This window comes from Eptesicus fuscus, chromosome 16 (genome assembly GCF_027574615.1).
Source record: "Eptesicus fuscus isolate TK198812 chromosome 16, DD_ASM_mEF_20220401, whole genome shotgun sequence".
Lineage (NCBI taxonomy): Eukaryota > Metazoa > Chordata > Mammalia > Chiroptera > Vespertilionidae > Eptesicus > Eptesicus fuscus.
This window is the reverse complement of record NC_072488.1, coordinates 54,676,132-54,689,098: the sequence shown is the minus strand read 5'-3', so window position 1 is coordinate 54,689,098 and position 12,967 is coordinate 54,676,132. Positions and strand designations below refer to the sequence as shown.

Here is a 12,967-nt window from a genome sequence, read left to right as displayed (position 1 = left end):
AGATTTCTTTCTATATATTGTTTATTTATTCCCAACCAAATGTAAAGAAATAGATGAATATAACTTCTGTGTTTTAGAACGTGTATTTGTCACTTTAACCATGTAACCCTTGTGTGTGTTCAGGTTGAAGCAGCTCAGTCTGAGGCTAAGGTTGTGTCTCAGTATCATGAGCTTGTGGTCCAAGCCCGCGATGACTTTAAGCGAGAATTGGACAGTATTACTCCACAAGTCTTGCCTGGGTGGAAAGGAATGAGTAAGTATAATTGAAGTGTTGGCACTTTTCTTTTTTCATTTTTAAACAACCGATAGACTAATTTGACTTCAACTCCATTCATCTAGTCCAAACCCCTCTGACATGCATATCTCATTTGGCATACAGTATAGTGTTTTCAACATTGTATTTTGGTCACTGGTGTGACAGGTAACACACCTGTGACAGTACTCTCATGGTTTTAGCCATAGTGAACACAAGTTCTAGCCAGTGTTTGATTCCAATCTGGTCTCTGCTACTCAAAAGAAAAAAGTTGTTTTGTTTTTGTTTTTTGTTGATATCCAAGTGAGTGAGAGTGATATTATAACCTTGATTCTGTTAGAATATCATATATATGTAAAATTATTCAAAACCTTTGGTACTTTAAAAATCTTCATAATGAATTAAGGTGCCTCTTACTGCTGTGTGACAACACTGTGGTTGAGAACTCCCCCAGGGACACTGCAGTGAGAAGGGAATTGGCTGTGAGGCTCTTGCCTGGCAAATGGCTCAGATTGCAGGGAACTTTGATGGTTAAGCACTTACACAGTGTACCTGCAGGGAATATATTTCATTTCCTGAAGTGCTCTGCAGGTAGTAAGAATTAGAAGTTACCAGTCTCAACAAAATCAAAATACTTCTTAAATGTCAGTGTCTGTTAGAAACTGAACATCAGGTAGGACCTGAAGAACTGGCGTTAAGGTGTCAAGGTTGAATCATGGAACCGTGGCTGGTCCAAGGAGCTAAGGTAAAAAAGACCAGTGCAGGGATTTTGTCTGCATTGTGGCCAGCTAGGCAGCTTTAATGATAAGGCTTTCAAAAATTAACTCAGACATTTAGTATTTTTAATTCAGTTTATTGACTTAAGGAGATAACAGACTCATGTTAAAGACAAAAATAAAAGCAGGAGAAACACACGTAGTTCAATCTGGGAACAGTGGTTCTTGTTTGCACAAGAAGGCAGTGTGGACAGACTACCCAAGCAGGTTAGTGAAGCCACTTCTGCACATTTCCCTCCTCAATTTCTCCAAGGCTGTGCTTCATTGAGGTAACTGTTATCACCCCAGAGGCCTTCCCTCTTCATCTTACTCCAGAAGTCACTCTACCACATTACATTATCTTATCCTTTTGAAATTCTTACTTACTGGTTTTTGTGTATCTGTGACATTGGAAGACAGTGTGGCTGAAATAAATGCAATAGGTTGAAAGGGCAGGATAGGGACAGGCTGTGTCTGTGGAGAGTTAGTTATGAGTGCTATCCCTAGGAATTTCCATTCTCATTTAAAATACTGCCTTTGGTTTCACGAGGCTAAATTCTGCTAATTTTTGCATGTCTGGCTCAGATTTTTTTTATTGTTTAAAGTATTACATGTCTTCTTTTTTCTCCTGATTAACCCCTCCCCCCGTCACTCCCATCCCCCAGCACATGCCCTCACCCCCCTACTGTCTGTGTCCATTGGTCATGCTAATATGCATGCATACAAGTCCTTTGGTTGATCTCTAAACCCACCCCCCGCACCTTCTCCCTGAGGTTGGACAGTCTGCTCAGTGCCACCTTGTCTCTGGATCCATTTTTGTTCATCAGTTTATGTTGATCATTATATCCCAAATATGAGTGAGATCATGTGATATTTATCTTTCTTTAACTGGCTTATTTTGCTTAGCATAATGCTCTCCAGTTGCATCCATGCAGTTGCAAATGGTAAAAGTTCCTTCTTTTTTATAGCGGCATAGTATTCCATTGTGTAGATCAGGGGTCCTCAAACTTTTTAAACAGAGGTGCCAGTTCACTGTCCCTCAGACCATTGGAGGGGAGTCGGAGAGTGCGGCGCACATTCCACACATGCGCACTGCGGGCCCGGGACGAGTCAGCTGCTAAGCAGGACAGGCAGCGGCGGCAAAAACACCCAGCGGGCCAGATAAATGTCCTCGGCAGGCCGCATGTGGCCCGCGGGCCATAGTTTGAGGACCCCTGGTGTAGATGAACCACAGTTTTCTGATCCAGTCTTCTGCTGATGGGCACTTAGGCTGTTTCCAAATCTTAGCTATTGTAAATTGTGCTGCTATGAACATAGGGGTGCACATATCCTTCCTGATTGGTGTTTCTGATTTCTTGGGATATAGTCCTAGAGGTGGGATTACTGGGTCAAATGGGAGTTCCATTTTTAGTTTTTTGAGGAAACTCTATACTGTTCTCCACAGTAACTGCACCAGTCTGCATTCCCACCAGCAGTGCACGAGGTTTCCTTTTTCTCCACATCCTCGCCAGCACTTGTTTGTTGATTTGTTGATGATAGCCATTCTGACAGGTGTGAGATGGTACCTCATTCTTGTTTTGATTTGCATCTCTCGGATGATTAGTGACTCTGAGCATGTTTTCATATGTCTCACGGCCTTCTGTATGTCCTTTTTCAAAAAGTGTCTACTTAGATCATTTGTCCATTTTTTTATTGGATTGTTTATCTTCCTTTTGTTAAGTTGTATGAGTGAAGTTTTGAACTTTTAAAAAAATCTTTCGCTGGTTTTGAAAATGCCCATTGTAAAACATGAAAACATTAAAGCAGTTGTTCCCAACCCGGTCGTTTTTGTTACCCCACCTTCCCTGAAGGACATTGGCAATGTCTGAAGACATTTTTATTTGCCACATTGCGGGGGGGTTGCTACTGGCATCTAGTGGGTACAGGCCACAGATGCTACTACATAACCTACACTCTACAGCCCCTCACAACAAAGAATTAGCTGGCCAGAATGTTAGTAGTAACGAGATTGAAATACATGGCATTGAAGAAATGTATCATGTACAAAGGGAAAGTCCCCTACAATTCCATCTCTGGATTTTTCTTTTTTTTTTTTGCACAACCTCCATTTAATGTTTTATTAATTTAATTTAACTTTAAAAAAATATTTGTATTGATTTCAGAAAGGGGGAGAAAGATAAAAACATCAGTGATGAGAGGGAATCATCGATCAACTGTCTTCTGTATGCCCCACCCTGGGGATTGAGCCTGCAACCCAAGCATATGCTCTGACCAGGAATCGAACCACGACCTCCTGGTTCATAGGTCAACTCTTAACCACTGAGCCACTCTGGCCTGGCAGTTTCCGAAAGATTACATATTCCCATAATACAAAATTTAAAAGGGACAAATGGCCTCTGGTGAAGTTTCCTTTTTCGTGCCCACAGCCACAGTTTTCCTCCCCGTTACTGAGTTTTTGTGTAACTCTGGAGATAGTGAAGTATTCCATGATTATCCCAGCCCTTAATAGATATGCTCGCCTCTGGAATATGAGCTCATTTAAGACCTATCCCAAATATGTTAGTACTAGTTTGTGTTACCAGTTATTTTACTCTTATTAGTCTTATTTCCCTAAGTTATAAATGTCCTGGTGATACTCATGCACGAATTTGTGCACTGGGCCTCTAGTATAAAATAATAGCTAACATTCTTGAATGTGCCGTGCCAACACGGCTATGGGCCAGCCTGAACTCAGCCCCTGTTCCCCATACTCAGCGTGCCGTGCCAGCACAACCAGGTTTGGTGAGCCTGAGAGGGGGCGGTGAAGGATTGAGAAAAGACAGACAAGAGAAGAAAGCTGGGTCTGGGAGGGATGCTGTTCTCTCTAATGGAGAGCTAGCAACAGTGCCACAGACTACAAGCCGAGTTTATTTTATAGCCAATTTTCACGAGGCAAAGTAAGGGAGTGGTCAAGATGTTTCCAACGTTCTCGTGTGATTCGAATCTACTCAGTTACATGCACCTGATCAAGTTTTGTTTACTTGCTGCACCTCCCGCAGCCCATATCACTCAGCCACGTGGGACCACAGGTTTGGACCATAGGTTCAAGCTTACTACTGTGGCCTTTGGCTATAATTGTACTGGGATTTGCACGTGGCTTTGTCACGAGTGGATCGTGCCCTCTCATTAGTCCCAGGCTTGAACCTGTCCAAACGCTGTAGCTGCTCTCCACACTTGAGCATTAGTTTATGTCTAGCACTGGGTTCTAATTGCTTCACTGGTATCAACTTATTTAAATTTCACTATAGTCCTATGAGGTATTTTTGTTATGCCCATTTTATAGATGAGAAAATTGAGACACAGGTTAAGTAATTTGCCCAACGATGGAGATAGAGCCAGGATTTCATTCTTACCCACTAGCCTCACTGTTCTCTCTGCCTTTCAGGTTTTTGAGAAGTGATGTGATTGTAATAAGGAGGAAAATGCATTTTTATGAGGTTGAGGGTGTAGGGAAGGATGCCTAAGGACAAGGAAGCTAGTTAAAAGCTGTTGGAGTAATCTGAGGGTGAGGGATAGGGGCCTCCTAGTATGTGTGCCAGGAGCACTGAAAATGAAGAATAGGAATAAAACATCATTGCAGTCATCTAGCGATTGATTTGTTGAACCACAATTTATAGTATCTTGTGAAGTTGATTATGTGAATACTTCCTGATCCAACAGTTCAACTCCTAGATATGTGATCTAGAAGACTCACATGGGTGCCAGGAGAGTCGTGAAAATGTTCTTAGCAGCACTGTTTTTAAGAGCAGAAAAACTGGAAACAGCTCAATGTGCCTCACATATAGCAGTACAAATGAATGAACCAGAACTCTGTCTCTCAAACGTAGATGTTAAAAACAAAGAGTTGCAGAAGAATACATAGAGTAGAATATCACTTCTATGAAGCTTAAGAACGTGTGGAACAAAACCATATATTGTTTAAGGATGCATCATATGTAAAAGTATAACAAAATGAATGGTAAACACCGCCGTGGGGAAGGAGCCGGGGAGCCATCAGGAAGCGCGCTGTTGCCGGGATGGGAGGACAGGGTGCGGGCAGTAAATTGTACTCCCAGGGAGTATCTCCTTTATTGCTTCAAGACTAGTATATATAGGCACATTTACTAGTATTATTTCTAACCAGATTTCTGGTTGAATGTCAGATTAAGTGGCTGAAATTAAGAGTTGTTTTGGATGAGAAATACCTGTACCTGAACTTTTTGGATCCAAGGATCATACCCAGGATGTAAGCAGCTCATACTGAGAGGCAGGAGAGCTGTGGTTCCCTCTGCCGGCAGCTGTCCACACCGCGGTGCTTGTGCCCGTGGCGGGGAGTGTCGTCCAAACTGTGCAGAGTTCTCCTTACCATTGAATCGGGCCTTCTTGGCTCTGAGTGTGATTTGTACAGATCCAGTGCAACTTTCATGTGAGCTCACGGTTTTCAGATTTCCAAAGAAGAAAGATCAACTTCTTAATTATTTGAAATGTTAGGAGAAGCCTAGTACTGAGTACAGAGTCAGGACTGTGTCGTAGTGAAATACTTTATGAACTAATGCCAATGGAGGGTGGGGTGAGAGTTACAGCTTCTATGTAAAAACTAAATTGATTGCTTTAGCAAAAATAGAGATGAGTGCCTAGAAATGAAAACTCGTTTTAACTCCTCTTACTTTCTAAGATGTTAAAATTTACCTTGATTTATAGTTTTACAGTCCTCTAAATTTTTAGGAAATAAACTATTATTTTGCTTCCCAATATTAAAATATGGTTTTTCTGTTTGTTTCTCATTCCTTCTTGTTTCCTTTGGGATATTTCTATTTAGTTGTTAATGATTAATAGCTGAAATATGTATATCTTTTTAAAAAACTGTTTTTCTTTTCTTTTATAGCTATTTCTGACCTAGGTGAGTAATTATGTGTCTTTTATGTTTCAAGGCTTTTGAGTCTTAAAAGACTGAAGTCTTTTTGTTGTGCTTATGATTCTTATACTAAACCATCTAAATAATATAAAGTAGAATTATGTTACATGTGAGAAATCTGATTTGGATATTTTTGTCATCCATGTTCTTTCATCTACAAAAATGTTTCACCAAGTGATTGGAAACCTGTATGGGTGTGTGTGTGCGTGTGTGTGTGTTTTAAGTTTTTATTTTGTAAAATTTTAAAAAGTAAAAAGTCAGAAGAAAACTATAATGAACTCCTATGGACCCATCACCCAACTTCACCAATGATTAACACATGGTTAGTTTTGTCTATTTCACAGCTTATTTTGAAGCAGATTCCAACTATTCTATTACTTATAAATACTTTCAGCATAATTTTAAAAAATCCACTCAGTCATTATACCATTACCACACCTAAAACAGTAATAATTCCTTAATATCATCAAATGTCTATTCAGTGTTCAAATATCCCGTTTTTTATAAAAGTTGTTTTAATTGTTCTATTTGAATCAATCTACAAAGGTTTTACACATGTTGAATTTGGTCAGTAAATCTCTTATCCCCACTTTGTTTTTTGCTTTTTAGTCTCATTATAAAGTTGAATCATATATCATGTAGTATTTATCACATTCTGTATTTTGCTGTTAGAGCCATAATTCTTAATCTATGTTAATATAATATAGTAAAATACTTTTGGATTATGAAATTAGGGGAAAAGGAGTGTTTAAGCCTAAATCAGAATCTTTGGGCATGAGTACTTTTAAAACTCTACAAGTGATTCTGGTTGACAGTTCTGGGTACAAATCACACTCCTAGATAATATCATCTGTTTAAGAGTAAAAGTATCCGCACACTTATTGGATGCCTTTTGTGACTAATCATAATCATTTATAAAAGAAAATATAGAAGTGATTCCATATGTAAGCTTTGTCGTTAGAGAAAAAATTATGGTGAGCTATTAAGCCAATTTATAATTAGTTCAGATTAGAAGTGTTAATTTGGGTTCCTGGAAAAGAACTTAATATATATTGAAAGCTGACCAAAATTACTTTGCTTGGGATTGAAAACACCTTAGTCGTTGGTCATGAGCTATGAATTTCTGACTGCACGGGAGAATCTAAATCTCTTTTTAAATGTTAGCTACTCTTTGCTTTTCTTTACAGTTGTTAAAGTTAAATTTTATAACCAGTTGAAACAAGTTACCTTGTAGATATGTAGTTTGGGTGAAATACTTAACATTTTATTGTGGTTTTCTGTTTAGCTGACAAGCTATCTACCGATGACCTGAACTCCCTGGTTGCTCATGCACATCGTCGCATCGACCAGCTAAACAGAGAGCTCGCAGAGCAGAAAGCCACGGAGAAGCAGCACATTGCGTTAGCCTTGGAGAAACAGAAGCGGGAAGAAAAGCGGGCGTTTGACTCTGCAGTGGCAAAAGCATTAGAACACCACAGGAGTGAGATACAGGCTGAACAAGACAGAAAGGTAGAAGAAACACTTCTATAATTGCCTAATATTTTTTAAAAATAATTTTTATTGATTTCAGAGAGGAAGGGAGAGGGAGAGATAGAAACATTAGTGATGAGAGAGAATCATTGATTGGCTGCCTTCTGCACGCCCCCCACTGGAGATTTAGCCCACAACCAGGGCAAGTGCCCTTGACTGGAATCGAGCCTGGCACCCTTCAGTCCACAAGCTGGTTCTCTATCCACTGAACCAAACCAGCTAGGGCGTGATTGCCTAGCACAGTGGTCGGCAAACTCATTAGTCAGCAGAGCCAAATATCAACAGTACAGCGATTGAAATTTCTTTTGAGAGCCGAAAACTGACTTCTGCGCATGGGTCACGAAGTTTCAATTGCACTGTACATGCGCGCCCGCACGTGGTATTTTGTGGAAGAGCCACACTCAAGGGGCCAAAGAGCCGCATGTGGCTCTTGAGCCGCAGTTTGACGACCACTGGCCTAGCATTTAAAGTGAATCTAACTCTATCTCGCGAGATAATAGCAGCAGTCACTGACTAAAATACTACATGTAAGTCCTGCCAAACCACCTCTTGAATGGAGCTTTGGTCCTTGTGTAGTCAGGACTTCCAGGGAAAGAGTAGCTGGCAGAGTGCCTTTATGTGGAGCAGGTGCAGAAGTAGTAACAAGCTGCTGGTACTAGGGTTATCTAACTCACCTTTTCCCAGGCAGCCTCTGCCCCTTAAAGCAGTACTGGGAGAATCTCTGTTAGGTTCTGAGTATATTTTGCTCTGCCAGTGTTTTTAAGTAGTTGGTGGTTAAGAGTGGGTGGAATTCCTCTTTAGTCTTCTGTCTGGGTACATCATGTGTTAAATAGGGGTCTATAGGCTGATTTGGGAACCTGACTACGCATCCTACCTTTGTGTCCTTTCAGCTGCACAGCTGACCACTCCCTCCTCCTTGAAACTCTTCCTTCCCTCCTCCACTAGAACCACATTCTTCTGGCCTTGCTCCCACCTTGCTGGCCACTCCTTGGCCTCTTTTGCTCAGCCTCTCAGATATCGGCATGCATTGGCATTGGTTCTGAAACCTACCCATCTAATCTGTCTCCAGGTGCTCTTATCTAGTCCTGTGGCTTTGAAGTGTAAGCATTACCTGTCACCTGAGACATTTATGTTGCTAGCTCCAATATTTGCCTTGCCTTCTAGTTGCCTGAGAGCAGCACACTTGTCTCCTGCTGGATTCTGTCATTTCAGACTCAGCATATTCACAACAAATTTCTTGTGTTCAGCAACTGCCAGATATTAATTTTCTTAACAGTTTTTCACATGGGCGTTATTCACAGCTGAGAAAGCGAAGACTTGAGGAGATACATCATTTCCCTAGAGCAGTGATGGGCAACCTTTTGAGCTTGGTGTGTCAAACTTCGCCAAAAAACTGAGCATAACTCGGGTAGTGTGTCACTTTGAGGAAAAAACATTATTTGGCAAATGTTTCATCCTCGGCATGCGGCCGCCGGCTGCGTCATCAGAAATGGCTACACGTGTCAGTGCTGACACGCGTGTCATAGGTTCGCCATCACTGCCCTAGAGTCACACACATGGTTGTGGTGAAGCTGTGTTTGATCCCAAGTCTCTGTAGTGGTTTTTTCCCTATGATCTGGGATTTGTTCATTCTCAAGGGGAGTGTGTGATTAGGGAATGACAGTGTTTGCTTTGTACAGGAGGCAGCCTGGTGGTATGGGAGAAACACAAACTTGGAGCCAGAGAGACTGCTGTTTAAAGTTAGATTTTGCCACAACTGTGTGACCTTGTTTGAGTTGCCTTTCAGCGTTCAGCTTTCTGATTCAGATAAGAAGTAGAAGTACCAGTAAAGATGTGTAGGCTTGTGTGGCACATCACGGGAGACCAGGACATGGAGGCTTCTGTCACCATGGTTACTAGTCTTCTCCTAAGAGCGTAAGTGGGGACCTGGGGACTAATCATTACTGTTTGGTTTCACAGGTAGAGGAAGTCAGAGATGCCATGGAGAATGAAATGAGAACCCAGCTCCGCCGACAGACTGCTGCACACACTGATCACTTACAAGATGTCCTCAGGGTGCAGGAACAGGAACTGAAACAAGAATTCGAACAGGTGAGGACCTCTTGTAAAACATTGGCTCCCCTTCCCCCTTGCCGTTCACAGCGATCTCTCCTTTATTTACTTATATATGTATATATTTAAAATATTTTATTGACTTTAGAAAGGGAGAAGGGAGAGAGAGAGAGAGATAGAAACATCAATGATGAGTGAGAACCATTGATCGGGCTGCCTCCTGCACACCCCCTACTGGGGATCTAGCCTGCAACCCGGGCATGTATCCTGGCAGGGAATTGAACCGTGACCTCCTGGTTCATAGGTTGACACTCAACCACTGACCCACACCGGCTGAGCTATTTATATACAGTATTTTTAATCCTCACACGAGGATATGTTTATTGACTTTAGAGAGAAAGAGGGATTGAGAGAGAAACATCAATTGGTTGCCTCCCGTACGTGCCCTGACAGGATCAAACCCGCAGCCTTTTGGTGTATGGGACAACGGAAAGGAGAGCCCCGGCCGGGTGGCTCAACTACAACCAACTGAGCCACCCGGCCGGGGCTCTCCTTTCCGTTTAACATGCTTTGAATGGCATTCCCTCTGAGGATATGGAAGACTGGGGAAAGATTGCTAATGGTACCTACCCTTGGAGTGGGGCTTTTGTATATTGTAAAACTGCTCCTTTTTACATAAAGGTGTACCTTTGTTATTAATCACATGTGTTTTATATCTGTCCTGTCATTTGGAGCCTTCAGAGCTTTAAGGAGGGTTAGTACAAGGGGTTTTAGGAATGCAGACACTAATACTTGACAATGAGTCCATTCAGCCAGCTCCGTTCAAGGCAGTGCCTACCATGTGCTAGGATGCAGTGGTGCTGAAGGCAGACCATCAGGCAGAACCAATCGTCAGACAAAAGGGACATCTGATGGTGATACTTGTTTTTAGGAACTGGGACATAGTGAGGGAATTGACACTGCTTCACCCCATAAACTCCTGTGATTTCGTGGTGGTTTCTAGATTTTTATATTTGAGGAAACCTCCCAGAAAGGTTAAGTTTGGAAATTAGGATACCTTTAATCATAATTAGTTTCTGCTCAAGTCCTTTATAATATAGAGGATATTGAATACAAGTTAATATATTTGTGTGGCAGTACAGTTACTTTCTAAACTTTTTTCTCATTTTCATAGCCTTTCTTCTGCTAGTCTGCCTCCTCTTATGTTAGCTTTCATTAGTAAATTTGTATAAAGCTACGGATCAATCAGGAGTTTTAGGAAATTCTGAGAACACACACGTAATGTAGGCGTTTCATGACAACTACTTTGAGACTTAAAAGGCCCCTTTGCTTTTGGAGATAAGCTGCCGCTGGAAGACTTGAGTGTGCCAGTAAGTGATGTGCATTGTGGAAGCATCGACTCTCGTGTGCACTGTTTGTTTCTCTGTAGGACCTGTCTGAAAAACTTGCCGAACAAGAATTAGAGTTCCGTCGGCTCAGTCAGGAGCAAGTTGACAACTTTACTCTGGATATAAACACTGCCTATGCCAGACTGAGAGGAATCGAACAGGCCGTTCAGAGTGAGTCCTCGGGCCTCTTAGATCGTTACGGGGATAGTGGGATATATGCAGCGACATGAGGGCACCCAAGATGAGGTCACTGTAATAAACTTTATTCATTTGTTAGAAAATTAGCCCCAGATCTGGTAAATTTGGAACATAGAGCATTGTGAGAGGAAATTTAAAAGAATCTGAAAATTAAAATAAGTTGACAGACATGAGCTTACCATTTACAAGGCAGTTCTCCCAACACGCTTTGGTTGTCACACGTGTCCTGATGGAGAAAAAGGTCAGTGTGATCACGTGCTTGCCTCCAGCTGTGCTGACCTGCCTCCAGCCCTGTTTCTGGTCGTGGTGATGTGCTGGTCCCACCCACCAAATGGACCGTAGTTATGTTGAGGCCTCCACGTACCACATTGAAAGGGAAATCTTAACAATGAAGATGTTGGTAAAATGGGTTTCTTTGGGGTGCAGAAATAAGTGGTGGGTGGCTTGGAGGAGGCTTTGTGGTCCCATCTTTCCCATGTGTGGATTTAGCTTACTGAAGGTACATCATTTCTCTGCATGTGAGAGAAGGAACTTAGTCGCGTGGAAAGAAAAATGTTTTTCTTTGCCTTTGTTTTCTTCATAGGTCACGCAGTTGCTGAAGAGGAGGCCAGAAAAGCCCACCAACTCTGGCTCTCGGTGGAGGCACTCAAGTACAGCATGAAGACGGCGTCTGCAGAACTGCCCACTGTCCCGCTGGGTAGTGCTGTCGAGGCCATCAGAGCCACCTGTTCTGATAGTGAATTTGCCCAAACTTTAACCGCAGCGATCCCTCCAGAGTCCCTGACCCGTGGGGTGTACAGTGAAGAGACCCTTAGAGCCCGTTTCTATGCTGTCCAAAAACTGGCCCGGAGAGTAGCAATGATTGATGAAACCAGAAATAGCTTATACCAATACTTCCTCTCCTACTTGCAGTCCCTGCTCCTATTCCCGCCTCAGCAACTGAAGCCACCTGTGGAGCTCTCCCCTGAGGATATAAACACATTTAAGTTACTGTCCTATGCCTCCTATTGCATTGAGCATGGTGACCTGGAGCTGGCGGCGAAGTTTGTCAATCAGCTGAAAGGGGAGTCCAGACGAGTGGCGCAGGACTGGCTCAAGGAAGCCCGGATGACTCTAGAAACTAAACAGATAGTGGAAATCCTGACAGCATACGCCAGCGCTGTAGGAATAGGAACCACCAGAGTGCAGCAAGAGTAAGGCCTACAAGTTTTGCCAGAGGAAGTCAACAGTAATACGTGAAGGGTTAACAGCAGGGTCCCAGAATTGTCTAGAAAGGGGCAGGTTACAAATGCTGTTCTAAATGTTAACACCTGTTGCATTTATATTATTATTTCCACTTGCTATCATGTCAGTGAACTCCAGGAGTACTTCCTTTGCAACTTGTGTAATAACATTTTCCGTTTTTCAGGTTTTACTGATCAGGCTTGTGAGCCAATCAAAATGATGTTTGTGATCCCTATTATTATTGATTTTGCCCCTGGAGCAAACTAAATAAAACAGATGAAAACTGAGTAGCTTATCCCTTTTCAAAAAGTATCATTTCTAGCTTGTATGTATAGAAAATTTCTTCAGGAAGCAGCAACAGCAGAGGTAGGAAGTCCTGTGCACTCAGTTCCGGGCTGCGAGTTGGGTCCCAGAAATCCAAGGGTTCTTGGTAAATTCATTCCTGCTGGTCAAACGCAAGAGTGATGTACAAGCCAAAATGCCAAATAATTTAGTTAAGAGGTAGATTGTTCTAGTGATTGAAAGGCACTAGAAATTTAGGGTGCCCCCCCAAAATGTATACACACTGAATAGCTGATAATTTTTAAAATGAAATTTTAAATGTATGTTAATAAACACTGACTTTATAATCGTT

General features: G+C 42.0%; 1 protein-coding gene across 13 annotated transcripts in view; it reads left to right on the top strand.

Annotated features, from left to right (window-relative positions):
- IMMT (inner membrane mitochondrial protein) overlaps nt 1-12,628 on the top strand; it is a 45,789-nt gene extending 33,161 nt beyond the window's left edge. For 9 of the 13 annotated variants that reach the window (XM_054728256.1, XM_054728258.1, XM_028131791.2 and 6 more), the window contains 6 exons: nt 124-253; nt 5,912-5,926; nt 7,227-7,450; nt 9,431-9,562; nt 10,953-11,082; nt 11,693-12,628. In XM_054728256.1, coding sequence (XP_054584231.1) covers nt 124-253; nt 5,912-5,926; nt 7,227-7,450; nt 9,431-9,562; nt 10,953-11,082; nt 11,693-12,306 — 1,245 coding nt within the window. In that variant the 3' untranslated portion in view covers nt 12,307-12,628. Of the gene's footprint in view, nt 1-123; nt 268-5,911; nt 5,927-7,226; nt 7,451-9,430; nt 9,563-10,952; nt 11,083-11,692 lie in introns of those variants that run through there. The other 4 variants (XM_054728259.1, XM_028131792.2, XM_054728255.1 and 1 more) reach the window with 2 other exon arrangements.
- Nucleotides 12,629-12,967: the final 339 nt, after the last annotated feature.